Below are 22,039 nucleotides of genomic sequence, written 5' to 3'. Positions count from 1 at the left end.
GATCAATATCAATTTACTGATTTTCGACGGTATAACAATACAATCTCGATAACCCCGTCAATCTCAACATCACAGACATAATACCCGAATTCATAATCAATATCGGTACAACTTATAATCAATAACAATACAGTTCTGATATCGAATCTCAATCAAATCAACTCCGAAAATCATAACAAATATATACACAGTCTGTTCTTCAATCTGACTTCAATTATACGATGTCTATTATATCAGAAACACCATATATGATTCATATTCAATTTTGACAATACCATAATTTCAAATCATATCTAAACATAACAAAACTTACGTCCAGTTATAGCTTGCGTCGATAGAAACTCAGTACTGAAGTCAAATTCAAAATCTGACGGACGGATTTCTCGTAAATCTCAATTTCCCACGCCGAAGCAACTTGAAGCCTTTTTCCCCGTAAGCTCTCGGCTGTTGAATGAAGATTTGACTCACGGCAGCTCGCGCATATGCGCGCCCCATCGTCGCGCATATGCGCGAGACCTACTGTCTCGTGCAATGCAACTCGCGCATATGCGCGCCTCCATCCGGCGCATATGGACATTTCGCGCATGTGCGCGACTTGCGCGCAACTCTCTGCCTACCTCGCGCATGTGCGCGGCTCACGTCGCGCATGTGCGCGCAATGTTCTGTTCCAGCCCCTTTGCTACTGGACACCTCGCGCATATGCGCGCCCTCACGCCGCGCATATGCGTGGGGTCTTCTGCCAAACCCGCTCATGTGTGCGCACCAGATCGCGCATGTGCGCGGATGGCATCTCCCTCGCACATATTTCGCGTCTTTTCTCGTCTTTCCCGGTCTGATTCATTCCGTCTATAATCACATCAATTAATCACTAAATCATTTCAGATTAACAGGATAAATTTCTCGGGCCTTACAGTAGTCCATATACTAATAGAGGCGTTTTATATAAAATATTAATTCAATTTCGCAGCAAGTGTGATGATGAATGAAAACTTCAATACCCAAAACTGAAGGATTCTATAAATTTTTGAGAAACAATGCTCTAAATAATAACATGTCAAAACCTCTAATCACATGAAATGAAATTGCTCAAGATTACTTTACACCTTAAAGATGCAGAACCGGAATCAAAAGTATCATTAGAAGATGTCAAAAGATTGATGAAATATATATATATATATATATATATAAAAGCAGAGTTTTTGCCAAAAATAGCAATTTCCTGCCAAAATGTCATTTCTAAAAAAGAAAATATTTATCATGAATATTGACATACATGTACTGCAATAAATGATCACTTCAATTATTGTTTACATTGATTATATCAATTCTTTTAATTCAATTTTGAATTTAATTAATTTGTATATTAATTCAAATGTAATTTATGTATTATATGTTTTTTTTTTGTTTTTTTTTACTCAAATTAAAACCAAACTCTATTGAAAACATAAACTTTATTAAAAATTTTGCATTGATTATGTAGAACCCGAAAATCAGATTACGTATAAGCCATGCATAATTGCTAATATTTAAATATAAAATGAATTTTTTTATAAATATATGAAGTGTTTAATTCATTTTATAATTGTTAAATCATGATTATTTATTTTAAGAGTAGATGTTTAGTTTTATCTTTTCAGGATAAATACGCGAGGTCGGACCGGAGTTTGGATATTAAAGATAAGATTAATAAGATTAATAATAAGAAAATATTCCTAAATTTAATTTAAGTCAATGAATAATTTAATTTAAAGAAAAAGAATGTTTTAGGATTTATTAATTAATTAGAGCTAAGTTATTAAATAAGTACTTTAGGCTAATATTTAATTAAAGCTTAAATTAAAATATGTAAACAAGTGGGGATAAATTAATCTAGGTATAATATAGTCAAGAAATTAATCATAGCATTTGAATATTTAAATTTGAGGTCATGAATGCCATGCAATAATCTAACCCAAATTTAATGTGTAAATTCACTAAAATATATAATGAGAGTGCTAAACTTTAAGCAATTAAAATACAAGATTTAAACAATAAAATACCATGCAAATTAGCAATAATAATTTTGAGTCCAACATTTAAAATAATTCAAAGGTTAGTAACACCTCATTTAAACCACTCCTAATTACACTTCATGGTGTATTCATTTACCCTCTTAATTCACCAAGTAATGGTAATTCAAATATTATAGCACACCACATTCATCCTCATCTTACTACCTAGCATACCAACGTGTATATGCAACAAAAATGAGGGAAAAGAATAGGCTAACAAGGAGTAAGAAAACATTCAAACCATTCCACTTCTTGAGTTGTAACCTCCCACCATAATGCATGTTATGACCCATTTAACACTACTTATAACATTCATCTTCATCACCTACATATCCTACACATATATGCTCGAAAATATCAAGAGAAACCAGCTGCCATAGTCGTGTAAGAATAGCAACAATAATAAGGAAAATAATGAAGAATCCTTCGGCAGCAAGGGGTGAAAGGAAATCAATTCAATCCCATTCAACTTCTTGCACTTGTAACTCTCCACTAAATGCACTTCAAGACCCCTTTAACACCTCCTATATCATACACCTTCATCCCTAACATCAACTACACCCCTACATTCGAAATATCAGAAAGAACAAGCTGCTGAATTCGAGAGAACAACAGCAGAAACAAGAAGGAAAAGCCAACTCCGATTCCGTCGCATCGTATTGTCGTTTTGATTTGTTTTATTCAAAACAACTTCCAAGCATGTATATGTTGTTTCTTTGCTCTTCAATCAAGTCCTAAAAATATTTTTAAACATTATATGTTAAAGATTCATGAGGCAAAACGAAATTATGGCAGCAACATTTTCGAATAATCTGCACAGGTCCTCGGAATTGGCTTATGTTTTTGTTTGAGATGTTTCTTGTGATTTCAAGAGTTGTTTCGGTTCCAGGCTCCCAAGGCTGATTATAGGCATGATTTAGAGTATGTTAGGGGGTTTTTGGTTCATGTGTTTCAGTCCATACACTCAAGAACGAAAGAATGACAGCAACTTTCCCTTAGGTGCAATAATGAGTCACGGTTTTGGTCATTTGGGTGGTTAAGGTGTGTGTTCTAATCTTGGCTGTCCTAGGGACTGTAGCCATGGTTATAACCCTCACTTACCATGTCTCGGAAGTGACCAAGGTGTCCTTTCAAGGTTTGGTTCATGGTTCCCTCAAAATTTTTAAACAACAACACAAGTGCATATTTCGGTCTTTCCATTTCCTGTGTGAGTATGTTTCGGTTTTGGGGTGTGGTTTGGTTTGTGGTTGGCTTCTAGCCCTTAGCCTTGGTCCAAGCCATGCCTTAGGATGTTGGTAAGAGTCTTTGGGTGGTGGTTCAAGCCCTTGGTCATTAAATTTCAGAATTTCCCCTCAAATACACAAGCTGCTCCTGCTGTAATTTGACAGCAACTTGCTGTTCGGTTCATGAGGTTGGTTTGAGTTCTTGGCTGGCTTTTAGCCCATGGCCTTGGACTGGACAGTATCTCAATGAGTTAGAAAAATCATGTTTTTGGCCGTTCGTGATTCGGTCGAGTTTAGAGGTCGTACGAGAATTTACGGTGAAAGGTGCCAAAATGACTCTCGAAAGAGTGTTTTATATTTTTGGATTCCTTTCACCCATTTTAGTGTTTTACAGTTATTATGCATATTTTTTAGTATGTTTGGGGTATTTTTAATCATGGTTAAACGTCGGTTTAATGTTGGTTTGGGTTGGTACGAAGCCATGGTTAAAAATCAAGTTGTTGGTCCGAATCGTCTCGTTTTTGGTTCTATTGTTAAGATTTTTTCAAGTTAAGATTTATTTCATGTGTCACATATTAGTAGTAAGTCGCAGCAAGCCTGGGAACGATCCAACTCATCCGGTAAAAATAAGGTTATAATTATATTACGTGCATAAAAATATAAAATGTTTATTTTTGAGATATATGCGATATGTCTTGTGGCCACCTTATGCATCCTTGTTTGGAAGTCGGTAGGAACAACCGAGGACCTCTCCGCCCGGTGACTTACGACCGGTTTATGATTATGTATGGGTACGGACATCCAGTCCAAGGGCTGTGATTGATCTCTACCGCCCAGTATAATGTGGTTTAGTCTGATCAGGCGCTTACGCTATGTTATGGGCCACTTGCTTAGAAACATTATCTCTATCAGAAAATTATGATATGTTATGACAGAGCTCTATTGAGCAAAGCTTTTACATATGATTTTTAGATATGCACGTAGTTATAATTATTCACGATACGATTTTCACCATGCGCGTTACGATACGTTATTTTTACGTTGCATGCGATGTTATGATATATTTACTTGTTATTCACGATATATACATGTTGAGTCTTTAGACTCACTAGACTTGATTTTTTTAAGTATTGACGAAGTCGAGACCGCGGGCGGAGACCAGTGAGTGATCTTGGGACAGCAGTAGTAAACCCGAGGACCTCATGATTTAATTTATGCACCTTCTATTATCCAAACTCAGTTTTAATACGTTGGACTATTTTTAAGTTGATGTTTACGTTGGATTATTTTTAAATTTTTGGTTGAAAACGTTATTTGCTTCCGCTGTTAATTTAAAGTTAAAAATTAGTTACATGTTTATTTTAATTAAATGAGATACGATAATTATTTATTTAGAAAAAATTTTAATAACTCCGCAAAATTATGATTACGAAATACGGGCCTTTACAGATTATATCAATCAGTTTATTTAAAACTGTATAAATAAATTTAAAATACAAATAATTGCAATGTTCAGTATCACTCATGAGGTAAATCATTCAAAAATAAATTTTTTTATTTTAAATAATTTTCCGCCCAAATTACTTACTAAAAAAATACAATATTTAATTAGTTTATTTAATTTTTCTAAAAATAAAATCGGTTGAGTGTTAAAAGTTATCACTACAACAAAGTTTTCCAATGAATATTAATTTACTATTTAATAATCATAAATTTTTTTTATCTCAAATACATATTATTTCGAAATTACCTTAATTTGAAAGAATTAATGCGTTGTAGTTTTCTTCCAAAACCATATGTATATTGTATATCTTGAATTGTCTTCTTAAAAATTCAAATAAGAAATAACAAAAAAAATTAAAAAAGATATATTCAAAAGAGTTTCAAATGGAAATTAAATTACTCTCAATAAACATGTATATTACCCTCAATAATAAGAAATATTTGACACCCAATGCACGTAATTCGAGATTTCCATAATTTGAAGTAGTTAATATATGATAAAATTCTGTCAAAAGCATCCAACGTATAATTTTTGTCCCTTGGGATGTCTTATTTGAATTTAAAATTATAAATAATGCAAAATTGCATGTTATATTATAAATCAATTTTATTATATTTATCTTACTAAATTTATTTACTCCAAAATTGAATTCTGAAATGACTCTTCTTTTCAGCACCATATATGAGTTGAATCCTTCCAAGATGTAATGTTCGTTTAAATTTAGATTTGTTTGTTGTTATGAATTACCTACATATGGAAACAACGAGAACAACAAGACACTTTGAAATCTGCATGATCGAGAAGTAAAAAATATTATTAATCTATTTGTACAAAATTTTAATTATTACGTATTACTAATGTGATAATTTTCTTCTATATTACAAAGTTCAAGGATACATGATAGTATAAAATTTTCCGTAATGGAAATCATTAAACTAATTATAAAGAAAGTAAGCATCTTATTAGAAGACACCTTATAAAATTTATTGACCTTGTTTTGAAATACACATAATAAATGTTAATTAAATAAATTTTCTGATTTATACATAATTTACTTATGATCACATGTTTCAATTTTTCTTTCGAAATAATAGACTGTTGTGTATATTATGAAGAGATTTTGTAAATAAAATCACAACCCATTTGGATAAAGATATTGATGAAACAACCATTTGGATAAAGATATTGATGAAACAATTATTGTTATCATTCAAATGTGTCAAACACGTGTCATGTCACAAAATTGTTTGTGAATGTGGATTTAGACGAAATTACAGAGTTTTTTAAAAAGTATTTATCATTAATTTTATTGAATGTGATTTAAAAATATTTTTTTTATCACATGTTAAAAAATAATAATATATAACTTATCGAAAATTAAAGAATTAAATATGTATTAAGGTTGGTGGCCGACATCAATATGCTAAACACGATAAGCATCATGTCATTGCCTTATGCTAACACAATCTAAAATTTTGATATATTACAGTGATTATTAGCCAAAAAATTAGACATGCGTTGTATTTAAGAAAGTTTTTGAAAATTAATAAAGACAAAAACATGAGTTCATCATATGCAAATATATCACGACGAACATAATTGATCAAAATGATATCCATATTATTAAAATATTATTTCTAATGTAATAATATTTATTATTTTTTTTATTAAAATCATTAAGCTTTTACCCCTATCATATTATGCTTATTTCAAATTAAGTTTGTTACTTTACGCCTTGAGGTAGATAGCTAAAAAATGTTGTGGAAGGTGTTGTTGAAGGAGTATGTGACAAGAACCATCTATTATGACTGTGTAATTAGACTGTGAGGAGCTATATGCAAAATCCCACATACACGGCTCGACAAAATTTAATTTAGTTTACGGAAATATGGTGAACTAAAAAAATATTTGAAAAAAAAGAGAAGTAAATGAAAATTAAACTAGACATAAAATGAGAATTCAGACTAAAATAGGTAAAATGTCTAAAATATCAGGAACTATTTCGGGCCACTAAAAAAATACTTAATTTTATTCTTTATACCCATATAGGTGACATGAAATGAACAAAATAGATAAGATTTTTGAGTAAACTTAAAAAAGATGTAAGATCATATATATATATATATAATATTAAACATCGATGATATGAAATTCATATACTTGATATAATGTAGTGAAATATATCAAAATTATACATATAATAAATGAATGTCATGTTATTATTGCGATAAATATACAATATATCAAAATTATTCCTCAAAACTTGGTTGAACATTAATGATATGGTTATATTTCATAGAAGTAAAAAAAAAAAAACAATTGTGTACCACTAAAATATTTGTGAAATTCAAGAATATGCCTGTGACTAAGATCCAACCCCAACAGAGTTTTTGATAATTGGGATCTGCCTCAACATCGATCTTTATTTCAGAGTTATCGATCAATCCAATCCAACTAAAAGATTAAGAAACTGGTGAAGAAGAAATCATCAACCCAAATCTAAATTTGAATCCAAAATTCAGCTGATTATGTACAAAACCAAATCGAAGAGAGTTTGCATGATCTACATAAGATTGTCTATAATTTGTGTTACAAAATTCGAGATATTGATTGATTTGGACCCAGTACGTCAGAGCCACAGAGCTCGAGCTTCTCTTAATCTGGGCACCAATTCGCCGGATATATGAGCACCCATCACATTCTCCAGTCCTCCGAACAGTTCTCCGCCCACAAAAACAACCGGTAACTGCGGCCTCGTGGCGTTCCCCGATCCATCGACGCCGATGATCCTAGACAATTCGTTGACCACGTCGTCTTCCTTAGCCTCGTCAACGTCGAAAACCGTCGGGTTGACGCCATGGCCGTTAAGAAGGAGCTTGACCACGTGGCACATGCAGCAATCTTTTCTAGCGAACACCACCACCGCGTTCTCAGAAACAAGCCTACTGACACTGGCGGCGTCATTGACTCCTGCCGAAGTAGTGGAGGAGCCTCCTCGTCTGCCTCCGGAGGCGGTGGTGTCGGCGAACCAATCTTTGTATGGGAGGGCTTGCTGCATGGTGAGGGAAGGGGGGAGGATAACGGAGGAGCTGTCGGGAAATTATATAGTACGAATTGGAAGGGAAGATGATGGGAGACTCCAACGTCAACGGCTGTGACGGAAGTTAGGACGTCACGGATACTGTCGTGAGCCCACCATTATTTTGTCGGCTGTGGTAGGTCCACGCGGGTTCCATACAAGTTGCGACGTCTGTGACGCCTTTCTAATACTCGATTATTCGTCAGGCTTTTATTTATTTATTTTTAATATTAATATTTTCAATATATAAATATATAAATAACATGACAAATAATTGACAAAACGTCGAGTAGATATCCTGTAAGACGATTTCACGAATTTTTATTTTTGAGACGAGTCTTTATCGATATTCACAATAAAAAATAATATTCTTAGCATAAAAATTAATATTTTTTCAAGAATGACCTAAATAAGATATCCGTCTCACAAAATACGATCTGTGAGATCATCTCACACAAATATTTGCATTTTGCCAAAAATTAATCAACAAGTCTCGTAATTTTAAGACTTAAATTTTTTGAACTTGAAATTTTCACAAGTATTTTGGATGAGATTTCGACTTCGAAGCCCAACTATAACAAAATATCTTCACCAACTTAAAAAATGCATCTAATTCCTAAATGGTGATTCAACTTAAAATAATTAAAATACCTCACAATGCTTCATGATTTTTAGAATTTGCCAAAATCTCAAGAACGAATAATACTCCTCCGATTGAGATTAAGATACCACGAGACATATTATGGTATCAACTATCAATTACATCGTATCATCCGTAGTAATGTAATATAATCAAGTAGTTTGCAAACTATTCGGAGCTCGACTCGATAAAAAACTAGTTGGAGATCGTTCGTTGAGCTTATCGATTCGAGTTCGAGATTAAGAATATTCGTCTCACGAGCATGTTCGTGAGCTCGAGCTCGATCTAGACTAGTTTGCATTGCCTCGATCGAGATCTGAGTGTAATAAAAATGATTGAAAGACTATAAAATGATGTGTTTATCTCCTTAAATTCACTTATCTTAGTGGACATTTTGTCTAAAAATGCTCGACGAGCTCGAAAATGAGTCCTCGTAGCGAGTCGAGCTCAATTCAAACTCGTTAAACATGAAAAACTAGCCGATCTCGAGATATTCACAAGGTTAATAATTTTAAAACGAGTCAAACTTGAAAATGACATTGTTCGACTCGGCTCATTTATATTACAGATCTTTCACAATGGCCACTATGTACTTGGAAAGATTTTTCCACAAAAAAGTTAAATACATTAGAAATTAACAATAAAAACATTATCCAAACTGAATCAGAATCCCAGAATTTGGCTAAAAAATAATTTTTTTCTTCACATGAATCTATATTCATGATTATATATATGATTGAAAAATAATATTTTTGACAAAAAAAATAATTTTCACTCAAATCAACATATGTTGTACAATATTTCTTCATAAAATAAATAACAATCAATGATACTTTTGTAAAATCAACATATGTTATACAAGATTTCTTTACAAAATAAATAACGATCAATGACAATTTTGTAATGAAAAACAATATTTTAGATATAAAAATTAATTTTTTCATGATCAACTAGAGTCGTAAATCTGTTGCACATAGTTGACTCGTGAGACGAACTCTCGAGCCTTTGTGTTTCTTAAAATTCCATCGCGTGGGAAGATGGGCCGGAAAAAGTTTTAGTTCCAAAAAATATGTTGTGTGGTGTAAATGTCATCCAAGTAAAATATGTGTTTCGGGCAATGAGAAAATAAAATAAAGTCCAACCAAGCCTTGAGTGTTAAATTAGTTGATAATGCTATTTAACTATTCATTGTCCTCCCAATGGAGAAGTAAGCGTGGTGGGTAGGATTGATTATTTCCCTTTTATTTTATTTTATTTACACGTATATTTTTGTGCATATAAAATATATTATTTAATCTTTACCGAACATTTTTTGAATTAAAAAACAAATAAAAAAAGGACTTAGTCGTTGATCCTACCTCGTTTTCCTCTCTGCATGGAAGAAGAATGATCATGGATCTCACAATTTGAGAAGATCGAACACATTCGTTTAAGCTCGTAGTCGTCTTAAGGTAGCGTTGTTTGGCGTTGATCCATAGCACACTCAAGATTTTTAAAGATTGAGAGGTGAGACCTAAGCTTTCCAATTGTAAGCCACTCTCAGGCTACGTTTGGTTAGATAATAAAATAATGAAATCATTAAGAAAGAAATGATAAAAAAAAATAATTAAAGTAAAAATATAATATATAATGATAAAATAATGTTATGTTTGGTATAATGGTTAAGAATGTGATAATTAATAATCTTTTGATGAATTGACAAAATTGTCCTTCCACTTTTGCGGCGGTCGGTGTCGGTGGTGGTTGACCGGCGGCGGTCGGCCAACAGGCGGAGGGGGTGGTCGGCAGCTGCGGCGACATGCGGTCGGCGGTCGGTGGAAGGAATTGGTGGTGAGTTTGGATTTAGAAGAAGGGTAAAATTGAAAAAATAGGATAGATTAAGAGTGTGATAAATAATCATAGGGGGTGAGATTGACTTGGTTAAATAAAAAATGTATCAAACATGAGATTAGGTGGGTTAAAACAAATAAACTTACCTAATCAAGGCAACCAAACGCATCCTCAAAGATAAAGCAATCGAGTTCGATTCAAATTCGATAAAATAATATATAACTAAAAATATCATAAAAATCAATTAAAAATCTAGATTATTCGATTAAATTTATTTATTTCTCCCTGTTAATGTATTTACCTAACTTCGGCTGTTGCTGTCACGTCAAAATAACAGCACGCGCAGCGAAGTGATTTAGTGGGCGGTGCAGAGGTTGTTATCAAATTTTATAGCCATTGATTTTAATTTAATTTTTGAAGGATAATTCCAGCCATTATCCGGAAACTAAATGGAGGCTAATGGGCTGCAAAAATAAAAAAAAGTATATATTAATTTTAATTTTTTAAAAATAATTCTAAAGTTTTATATTCTATCTAATTCAATTATCTGAGAAATCTAATGGTAAAAAAAATTTTGGGCACCTTCCAAATCATAAACTATATAAAAAATAAAAAAATATGTTGAAAAAGATGATATAATATAATAGTTAAATGATGACAATACGACATAGCCGAGATCCAATGAATTTTCATTTTTTTTTTATTTTTTTTCACTCATAATATTTCATTTTTATTAATGAATCTTGATCTAAAATATTCGAAGAAGTCATTAAAAATGTGTAAAAATGTTTCTAGAAAGTTCTTTCAATATCATGATAATGGATGAAGCTTGCTGATGACTTTACTTTAGTTTGTGTATGACATAAACAGCTCCATATATTAATTATTTGATAAATTTCTCATGATAAATTGTTTATGGAATTGTCACTTCAACTAATTAAAAATACTTGAAGTGACACTATTCATAAAAAAAAACATATAATTTTGAAAGTGAAACAATTTATTTGGACATGAAATGAGAAATGAGGGTTAAAAATACTATAGTTAACATAATGGAGAGTAATCTATTCTATTTTATTAAAATTGAGGACATGATAATAACTATATAGGAAGGACACCAACTTTTTCTTTAAACTTTACCTTTGTATGATACTAATATTATACTTTTGTTTTTTTGTTTTTTTTTTTAAATTTTAACACATTTTTTTTTTATTTTTTATTTCAGCAATTCAAATATCAATTTAGTCCCTCCATATATAATTTGTCAGATTTCACTTTAGCTTACCGATAATGATAAAAAAAGACTGTACACATAGATAACGTGTGCACAGTAACTAGTATAGATTATAAAATAGAGTATATATTAATTAACTAATAGTTAAAATAGCCAAGACTCTAGGCCCAAACCTTGTGGGAATTAGCTATTTCAGGCCCATGATTTTATTCTAACCGAAGCCCATTGGGCTATTCACTCAGCCTTTTCTAAACATAAAATGGTTATTCGAAGATTTTTGGGGATTTAGGGCTAAAATAATTAAGGTGAACAGCGCGGGAGAAGGGCATTAAAACGAGATCAAGTTCTAATATATGTTCTATTTATATATCAACTGAGCAAAACTCTTCATACAACAAAGTTGCGGCAAAGAGGTCTTTCAATTGAATCTATTCTTTTTTTTTTTTGTAAGATAATGGTTCTACACATTTATTAAATACCTCTAATAAATTGGATTTTAAACATACATACCTAGACCTAAAATATAAAAAATATCTGCTGGGCTTATGCCCATCTTTGCCCACATTGTTCTCCGCCTCAGTCCCAGCAAGTTCAACAGTAACCCAAACTAAGTTAACGAGAATCCGTCATCTCTTTTAATTTTTTATTTTCCTCTCTGTCCTTCCATTTTATGGAGCACAAAACCTTCTCATTGATCAATTTTGTGATACAAATATTTTATTTGAGTCGTCCATGTCAAAAATATTACTTTTATTGTAAATATAAACATGATTGACTCGTCTCATTAATAAAGATCTGCGAGATCGCTTCATAGGAGACTTACACGTTGTTGAGATTATAGATTGTTATATTTATTATCAAGTTTTATAATTCGTACAAAAATCACTAAAGCATGATTAATACTCACAACGCGATCAATTTATTGTTTGTCTTTTCTATTCATGCAATAAATAGAAGATAATCGTTAAATGATTGTACTCCATCAATTAGTTAAAAAATATATATATAGAGAGTATTAAGCTAATTTTAAACAACATAATTTTACTTAGAGTAGGTCTCTTGTGAGACGATCTCACGAATCTTTATATGTGAAACGGGTCAACCATACCGATATTCACAATAAAAAATAATACTCTTACCATAAAAAATAATACTTTTTTCATGGATGATCCAATTAAGATATTTGTCTCACAAAATACGACCCGTGAGACCGTGTCACACAAGTTTTTGCTTTTTAGTTATGGGAATTGGGCTGAAATCTTCGTGGGAAGAAGAAATTTTTATGCCATAAATATTTGGTTCTGCAACAAATCTCGTTCCATATTTTAGATTTCAGAATCCAAACTTTTAAAAAACACAATCATGATCACCTTAGGTCGCATACTCTCATCTTTCTACAAATTAAATCTCTTCGCCCAAATCAAGTCAAGTTTATCGAGGGGATGAAGTCAGAAAATGGAAGTTGGGGTCAAGAAACAATCTAAAAAATTTTAGGGGCAAGAGCAAATATTAGCGAGAAAGTGAAAAATATATAATTATTTTTAGGTCTCTAGTCAATCCAATCTCACTTTTGCATTTGAATTTATGGATTGTAAGCTAAAGATTTCAAATACATTGGATTCAAATATGAAGTCATTTCAAATACTCCCTTCAAATACTTCATCAAATCTAAACACAACCTTAAATTGTGTTTGCATTTGAGGAAAATTTTTAAGGGAATATTTGAAATTGTTATTTGATTGCGTTGGATTGAGAAAAAAAACACTTTCGGCAAAAACTTTTTCATATGCGAAAAAAATATGTTTTTATATATAAATATGGTGAAAAAAATAGCATATAATTCTCTTAAACTCTCAAATTTAATATTATAACCTATATATCGTGAGCAATTCATGAGGTATGAAAATCTCAGTATTCAAAAGCTAATAAATATGTTAAATTAATCTCAAGAGTTGAACAAAGTTATTATACGACGGATTAGATTACACTCGCATTTATTGTACATTAAAGCAAAGGCAACTTATGTGTAATAACGAGATAATAAAACTTTTGATATATTTATTGTATGGAGTGTAACACCTTGTTCTCAACTACAAGTAGTCATGTCAACACTGAAATAAACACAAACCCTATAAATATTTGGTCGGAGGGTGATCTTCACCAGTTGTAATCTATATAAGGAACAGTGAACTCGGACACAAAAGGATATATTTGCTCAATAATAATAATAATAATAATAATAATAATAATAAATTGTTTTAGGTCGAGCGTATTTCACGTTCACCACCTCGCTTCTTCCACCCTTGGAACCTCTACGTTGAGTACAAGCGTCGATCCATGGTACATTCTTCGTGTGAGGATGATGCTTAAACTTCATACATGGCAGCAATTTTCATTTGGGTAACTTAAAATTTAAATTTACAAGCATATGATCATTATGGGGGTGTAGTCATTTTAAAAAATAAGTGAGGTCAATACTGATTTTCTTTCACTCTCGTTGTATAAAAAAAGTTTACTAACAGACCGGACATTAAGAATAGATATTGAAAGGACTATTTTATTCTTTTAATATTTTTTGCTAAATTGATATTATCAATTTAAGATTTTGCCTTTTTATATTAAAAGATCCAGGCTGATTTATTTCTAAATGATAATTCATAATTGATTTCAATATGGTATTAATCTCTAAGATATTTTATCCTAGTTTAAAAGAGTTTTATGTATAATAAACTCTTGTTTCCATTTTGTAGAATTGATTTTATGTGAAGATAATGTGGCCAAGATATGGTTGCATATATATGGAATATTGAGAGAAGAATTTTGTGATTTTGGAGAATAGACATTGAGAAGAGAGTTGCTGGAGTTTTCTGAATATGCACAAGTTCAGTATTGGAGATTTTCGTATGATCGATTCACAAAAGTGCTGTGTTGCTGACTGGTGTTGAAAACAATCATAGAACAACATTAACGCAGAGTGTTGATCGAAGAGTCGTTTCATTAGGTGTTAAGCAATACGCGTTTGATTTAGGCATCTAGTATTTAGTTTGACTTTTTAATGCAATTAAATCCTTGGTGTGTCAAGAATTTGGTTTTGTTGGTCTAACTAGGATTGTTTTGGTGTCAACAATTTACATAATTTTCTAGTGAATTTTTGCCATGAGGCAAATACTTGTGCATAATTTAAATCTGGTGTCTATTTATTAAAATTTTTACGTGTGTGTTAAATAAACAATTTCCGCTACATCTTGTGTACTGGTGTTAACAACACTAGAGCACAACACTAATATCCTATACACATATTTTAATTTATTTCTTGTATGTTTATTATCAACAATCCTTTCAGATATAACTAACGGTGACATGCATGAGAACTCAGTTCAACTAACCTTATCAATTCAATGTTCTTTAAAAAACATTTAGATTTCGTTTTATCCATAAAATAAGATCATCGGTTTTGTCTTTATAATGTTTATTTATGATTTACTAGTTGATGCTCACGGGAAATTTAGGGTCCGCTTCCAGTAAGTGTCACTAATCCAGACGCAGGTTTTGAAATTATCCTGAGCCTAAATCACAAATAAGATCGTTAGAAGGGGGCCAGGAGGATGTCCTGGCATAGCCCCTCCGACGCTCAAGTCAGAGACTGAGGATATATGGGGGGAAGCAGCTAAAGGTAATGCTGAAACCAATATAATGAATGAATCAACTGAACACTCAAACCTGGTATTTATGGAGAATACCTGGGCCCTTGATGGGCCTATCTTCTATTTGGGCTTGGGATGGGCCAGGGTAGTGGGCCCATCCATGGGGTATCACCAGTCTCCCCCTCCCGAGTCGAACTGAATCGCAGGTTCGAAGTTCGATTCGTTGTGCTGTCCTCGGGTTACCGGGTGCGAGTTGTGCATTTTCTTCCAGCCGTCTGTCATTCTCCAAAAATTTGGAAACGAATCAATTCGCAATGCTGCCTTGAAAGGAAAGATTTGGTTGGGCTTCTCCTATAAACAGAGGTCCCCTACTCATATCAATTTCACTTCTCCCCTACAGAATTTTCTCTTCGATTCACCAGCTCTCTCCCGTCTACGTCTCATCTGCGTGTTAACCCTAACGCCGCTTCATCATCACCTCACCGTCACAGTCGTGCACACCCTAGCCACCGCATCGCTCGAGCCACCACCCGAGCTTCGCCCAGCCACCACCCCACATCGCCTGAGCCACCGCCCCAGGCCTCGCCCAAGCCAACGTCTCCCAAGCGTGCACCCCCGCCGGGCGCTTCGCCCACGCCAACGCCTCGCCCTCGCCCAAGCCAACGCCTCGCTCTTGCCCCTCCTCGCCACTCTCATCCTCGCCTCGCCCTCGCCCCTCCCACGCTGCCCTGCCTCTCATTCTCCTTGTATCTGCCAGCCCTTCCTTCGCCCCTCGCGCCTGCCATGCCGCCCTGCCCCTCCTTCTCCTCGCCTTGCCGCCCCTGCTTGCTCGCCCCTCGCCACGCTCTTCCACGCTCGCCCGAGCGCCTTATCGTTGCCCAGCGCCCGAGCACCTCGGACGCCTTGCTTGCCACGCTCGCCCGAGCGTCTCGCCCCTGGCCTTCTCGCCCATGCTTGCCCAGCGCCCGAGCGTCTCGTCCTCGCCGCTGCCAGCCGCACCCTCACCCCCTCGAAAGCACTCGCCCTGCCCCAGCCTCGAAAGCCCTCGCCCTGCCCCGCTCATCTCCCTTCCTCGCCCACTCGCCCCTCGCCAAGGGCTCGCCCCACGCCCGCCCACACACCAGCTCACCCCTCGCAAGCCGCAAGCTAGCCCACTCGCCCCTCGCCCGCCGCCAGCTCGCCCCACGCCTCCCTTCATAGCCACCTCACCTTCGCCCACCGTGTTTCGCATGCTCAGCGCGCGCCTCGCCCTCCCGCAAGCTCTCCCAACTCGCCGCGCGCCCCCGTGCTCTCTCCTTCCCATAAGCTCGCCCCCAGCGCATGTCTCGTCCTCGCGCCGCTTCGCTTCGCCCTCGCGCCGCTTCGCCGATCCCCGCGACCTGACCGGGCAAGTCAATCCCCGTAATTTTCGCAGCGGCAAACATAATTCGTTATCGACGAACCAAATAAATTTTTCTAACACCTTCTGTCCTCGTCGCCCCCATATTCAAGGTCATCTATTAAGCTTTTGCAGGAAAATAATTTCCACGTCCCTGTGCCCTTGACTCCTCTGCTAAAATAGTCCTTAGCAGGAAAAATAAAACTTCAACCTCCTCACCATCTAACTCCTCTACTAGGTGATGCCTCAGCAGGAAAATAACTTGATTTTCAACGCATCGCCCCCTGACTCCTCTGCTAGGCATGCCTCAGCAGGAAAACAAAAGTTTCACTTCCCCAGCCCTGACTCATCTACTAAGCTCAACCCAAGTAGGTAAAATTTAATTTCTCTTCATCACTTCTTCTCATCCACTAGGCGCAGCTTTAGTAGGAAAATAAAATACTTTCTCCTTCCCAACTCGCTTCTCTACTAGGCGATGCCTTAGCAGAAAAATAAGAATTTTCTCCTATCAAACTCTGCTCCTCTGCTATGCGATGCCTTAGCAGGAAAATAAAATTTTTCTCCACCCTCACACTCTAACTCCTCTGCTATGCGACGACTCAGCAGGAAAATAAAAATTCTCCACCTTCACCCTCTAAATCCTCTGCTAGGCGGCGCACTAGTAGGAAAATAAAAATTTTTCATCCTCACCCTCTAACTCCTCTGTTAGGCGACGCCATAGCAGGAAAATAACATTTTTCTCCTCCCAAACTCTGCTTCTCTGCTAGGCGATGTCTTAGCAGGAAAATAAAATTTTTCTCCTCCCCAACTCTGCTCCTCTGCTAGGCGATGCCTTAGCAGGAAAATTAAATTTTTCTTTCCCCTAAATCTGCTCCTCTGCTAGGCGGTGCCTTAGTAGAAAAATTTAATTTTTCTCCTCCCTAATTCTACTCCTATGTTAGGTGATGCCTTAGCAGGAAGATAAAATTTTTCTTCTCCCTAACTTTGCTCCTCTCCTAGGCGGTGCCTTGCAGGAAAATTTAATTTTTCTCTTCCCCAACTCTGCTCCTCTGCTAGGCGGTGCCTTAGCAGGAAAATTTAATTTTTCTCCTCCATAACTCTGCTACTCTGCTAGGCGGTGCCTTAGCAGGAAAAACTCTGCTCGTCTGCTAGGCGGTGCCTTAGCAGGAAAATAAAATATTTCTCCTCCCCAACTCTGCTCCTCTGCTAGGCGGTGCCTTAGCAGGAAAATTTAATTTTTCTCCTCCCCAACTCTGCTTCTTTGCTAGGCGATGCCTTAGCAGGAAAATACAATTTTTCTCTTTTCCAACTCTGCTCCTCTGCTAGGCAATGCCTTAGCAGGAAAATTAAGTTTTTCTCCTCTCCAACTTTGCTCTTCTGCTAGGAGATGCCTTAGCAGGAAAATTAAGTTTTTCTCCTCTCCAACTTTGCTCCTCTGCTAGGAGATGCCTCAGCAGAAAAATAAAATTTTTCTCTTTCCCAACTTTGCTCCTCTGCTAGACGATGCCTTAGCAGGAAAATTAAGTTTTTCTCCTCTCCAACTCTGCTCCTCTGTTAGGCGATGTCTTAGCAGGAAAATAAATTTTTTCTCCTCTTCAACTCTGCTCCTCTGCTAGGCGGTGTCTTGCAGGAAAATTTAATTTTTCTCCTCCCCAACTCTGCTCCTCTGCTAGGCGGTGCCTTAGCAGGAAAATTAAGTTTTTCTCCTCTCCAACTCTGCTTCTCTGCTAGGCGGTGCGCAGGAAAATTTAATTTTTCTCCTCCCTAACTCTGCTCCTCTACTTGGCTGTGCCTTAGCAGGAAAATAAAATTTTTCTCCTCCCCAACTCTGCTCCTCTGCTAGGCGGTGCCTTAGCAGGAAAATTTAATTTTTCTCCTCCCTAACTCTGCTCCTCTACTTGGCGGTGCCTTAGCAGGAAAATAAAATTTTTCTCCTCCCCAACTCTGCTCCTCTGCTAGGCGGTGCCTTAGCAGGAAAATTTAATTTTTTTCCTCCCCAACTCTGCTCCTTTGCTAGGCGATGCCTTAGCAGAAAAATAAAATTTTTTTCTTTTCCAACTCTGCTGCTCTGCTAGGCGATGCCTTAGCAGGAAAATTAATTTTTTCTCCTCTTCAACTCTGCTCCTCTGCTAGGAGATGCCTTAGCAGGAAAAATAAATATTTTCTCTTTCCCAACTCTACTCCTCTGCTAGACGATGCCTTAGCAGGAAAATTAAGTTTTTCTCCTCTCCAACTCTGCTCCTCTGCTAAGCGATGCCTTAGCAGGAAACTAAAATTTTCTCACTTTCATAATACACCAACATTCATGAACTAGAAATAAGAACTTGATTTTATTGAATTCTAACTCATTACATGTGAAAATGCAAAGGTAAAATACATCAACGATAAAATTCAGAATGATAAGTGGTCAGCATTCCAAGGCCTCTTTAAAGCCTTATCTTGAGCATTCCGATCACCGATTAAGCATTGGAGGAAGGTGTTGGCTAAGAAACTCAATCTACATTATATATATATATGTGTGTGTGTGTGTAGTGTAAATTTCATGCACATTATTTAATTATGGGACATTACATGAAAAATCATTCATTTGTCATATAACAATCATATAAAAAATAACATTACTTCATTATATTACATTTCCTTATCTATAATTTTTTTACTTTTCATTTATTAATCATTAAATAATTCCATATTACAACGCTATTCATAATAAAATCAAGGGAAAATTTTAATTTTGGTCTTGGACAGGTTCTCTCTAATTTCAGTTTTTTTACAATTTTAGTATATACATAATCAAATTTTAGTATTAGTTTACTTTCTTTGTTTGCGCAGACGTGAAGTTAAATGAGATGTCAGCACTTTCTTTTAAAAACCTACTAAATTAGGCAAAATTTTGAAAAACTCGAGATTAAGATGAAATTTGATGAGACAAATGAACAAAATCATTGTTGCCACTCTTGTGGCAAAAAAATATTAAAATTATTTTAAAAAATCGGTATAAAATCAAAATTAAAAATATTCACCGATTAATAAAATATAATTTAGATTGTTATCTTCAAGCTTGGAGCGGTTACTGTTGGATTGCGATAAATCGTGGTTACAGAGCTAAAAAACGCGTGTCGGAAAATGGTGTTAAAGATTCAATTCGATTCATCATAAATCTCCATTGATGATAATATCTCAAGAGGAGAGTTTGAAAGATGAAGAAGATGAACTTCCCTGAACTTAAGTCTAACTAGAGTTCTTAACTATCGTATAATTATTGTATAGCTGTTATGTTAACTCACTAACTCTGCTATATAGCTCAAGCTATATATCTAACAAATGCTATCCCACCAGTCCGCTTGCCTCGTGCATCCCTTCTCCTACCTACCCGTTTCTCTGTTCGAGGTGCTCGGTGCATGCATATATATCCCCACATATTTCTTCAACAAGTCCAAACCTAAATCTAAAAAATCTAAAATGGTTCAAATAGATGAATCAAAGCTTCATATCGCCATGTTCCCGTGGTTGGCTATTGGTCACATCATTCCCTACGCCCAACTCTCCAACGAACTAGCTAACAGAGGCCATAGAATCTCCTTTTTCGTCCCAAAAAAGGGTTTGCTCAAGCTAGGAAACCTAGATCTTTACTCACCACTTGTTAAATTTTACACCGTTAAAGTTCCGCATGTTGAAGGATTACCTTTAGGTGCGGAGACAGCAAGCGATATCGACTTCATCGCCAAGGACCCGCTTGCCATAGCCTTCGACGCCATGGCCGACGAAGTGGAGGGTTTGCTTAGGACTCTGAAACCCGACATCGTCTTCTTTGACTTCGCGTACTGGGTCACTGGGATGGCGCGAACAATTGGATTCAAAACTGTCTGCTACAATGTAATTTGCGCTTCTGTCATGGCTATCGGGGTTGTGCCGTCCAGGTACTTCCCGAAAGATCGACCGGTGACGGTGGAGGAAATGTTGGAACTACCAGAAGGGTATCCTTCTACGACCATCGTCCTCCGCAGCCACGAAGCGCAGACCATGTCTTTTCTGTACGGCAGCTACGGAGACATCACTTTCGACGTTCGCATGACCACTGCGTTGCAGGACTGTGACGCTATTGGTGTGCGGACCGTGAGTGAGTTGGAAGGGTCCATGTGCGATTACCTGGGAAGCCAATACGGGAAACGCGTGATTCTCTCCGGGCCGGTGTTGCCGGAGGCTCCGAAAACTGATGTAGATGAGAAATGGGAAACCTGGCTGAGCAAATTCAAGCCAAAATCAGTTGTTTACTGCGCGTTCGGGAGCCAAAATACTATGTCGAAGGAACAGTTTCAAGAACTGGTGCTTGGTTTCGAAATGACGGGGTTGCCTTTCTTCGTAGCCCAGTCGAAGCCCCACGGCACAAACTCCATAGAAGAAGCGTTGCCGGAGGGGTTTCTGAAGAGGGTCGGGGACAGAGGGGTGGTTCACGGCGGGTGGGTATCACAGGCTCAGTTTCTGAACCACCCGTCGGTGGGCTGTTTCGTGAGCCACTGTGGGTTCGGATCCATGTGGGAATCTTTGTTGAGTGAGTGCCGAATCGTGCTGGTTCCATGGCTGGGAGATCAAATCTTGAACGCACGGCTGCTGGCTGATGAGATAAAGGTGGGCGTAGAGGTTGAACGAGATGAAAACGCATGGTTCTGCAAGGAGGATCTGTGCCGGGCTATTAAATCTGTAACGTACCAAGATAGTGAAGTTGGGAAGATGACCAAGAACAATCATGCTAAATGGAGGGAAACCTTGGGGAGGCCTGGATTTATGAATGACTACATTGATGATTTTATACAGAAACTGTACCAACTATAAGATAATAAATGGATTCTCTTGTTCCTGCATGGAAATTGATTATATATCGATTCAAAGTTTGTTGCATGTTGATGAACTGTTGTTCTGCACTTGAAGATGATAGAGAAATACATATGAGTTGACTATTGAATGAATGCATGATAATTTGTGTGGAAACTCCATTTTTTCTCAAGGAAACAAAGCTTTCATTACGAATAACCCTAGAAATTTACAGCACCAAACAATCAGATCAGAGGACAATCTTTATGAATACATTCTAAATTCAATTCTGACGTAATAGCTTTACGAGCTAACTGGTGAGCAACACCATTGACCGACATTTTCATATGCTTTAATGAGATAAAAACTGGTTTTTCCATCCGTGATTGAATCTCCATTGCAACCGATAAATCAGTACAAAAATCCTCATCTTCACGATGCACCTCTCGCTAGTAGAGAGTTCGAGTAAATGCAAATGTTGGTAAATCCGCCGAATACAAAAATTCATATCTGTGTGTATAGCAATCAATTCTGCTCCTTATATGAAACCCTGATTACCAATCACACAACCCTATACAGCCACCACTTGTCCTTGAGAATTAGGCACCAATGTCAAATAAACAAATCAAGCTTTCTCAAATTAT

At 36.1% G+C, this 22,039-nt stretch overlaps 2 protein-coding genes across 2 annotated transcripts; one reads left to right on the top strand and one right to left on the bottom strand.

The window, feature by feature from the left end:
• Positions 1-7,407: 7,407 nt before the first annotated feature.
• LOC142549946 (glutaredoxin-C9-like) lies at positions 7,408-7,836 on the bottom strand. Its single transcript, XM_075659191.1, has one exon. The coding sequence runs from the start codon at positions 7,834-7,836 to the stop codon at positions 7,408-7,410; it is 429 nt and encodes a 142-aa protein (XP_075515306.1).
• Positions 7,837-19,931: 12,095 nt separating this feature from the next.
• Positions 19,932-21,518, top strand: LOC142548941 (UDP-glycosyltransferase 79B2-like). Its single transcript, XM_075657590.1, has one exon. It carries the CDS (start codon positions 20,046-20,048, stop codon positions 21,414-21,416), a length of 1,371 nt encoding a protein of 456 aa, XP_075513705.1. The 5' UTR covers positions 19,932-20,045; the 3' UTR covers positions 21,417-21,518.
• Positions 21,519-22,039: the final 521 nt, after the last annotated feature.

This window comes from Primulina tabacum, chromosome 6 (assembly GCF_025594145.1).
Source record: "Primulina tabacum isolate GXHZ01 chromosome 6, ASM2559414v2, whole genome shotgun sequence".
Classification (NCBI taxonomy): domain Eukaryota; kingdom Viridiplantae; phylum Streptophyta; class Magnoliopsida; order Lamiales; family Gesneriaceae; genus Primulina; species Primulina tabacum.
Note: the sequence above shows the minus strand (reverse complement) of the source record. Positions and strands in the feature narration are given on the sequence as shown.

Excerpts from the sequence above, each read along its gene's own strand:
- LOC142549946 (XM_075659191.1), bottom strand. The coding sequence starts at position 7,836 with ATGCAGCAAGCCCTCCCATACAAAGATTGGTTCGCCGACACCACCGCC.
- LOC142548941 (XM_075657590.1), top strand. The coding sequence starts at position 20,046 with ATGGTTCAAATAGATGAATCAAAGCTTCATATCGCCATGTTCCCGTGG.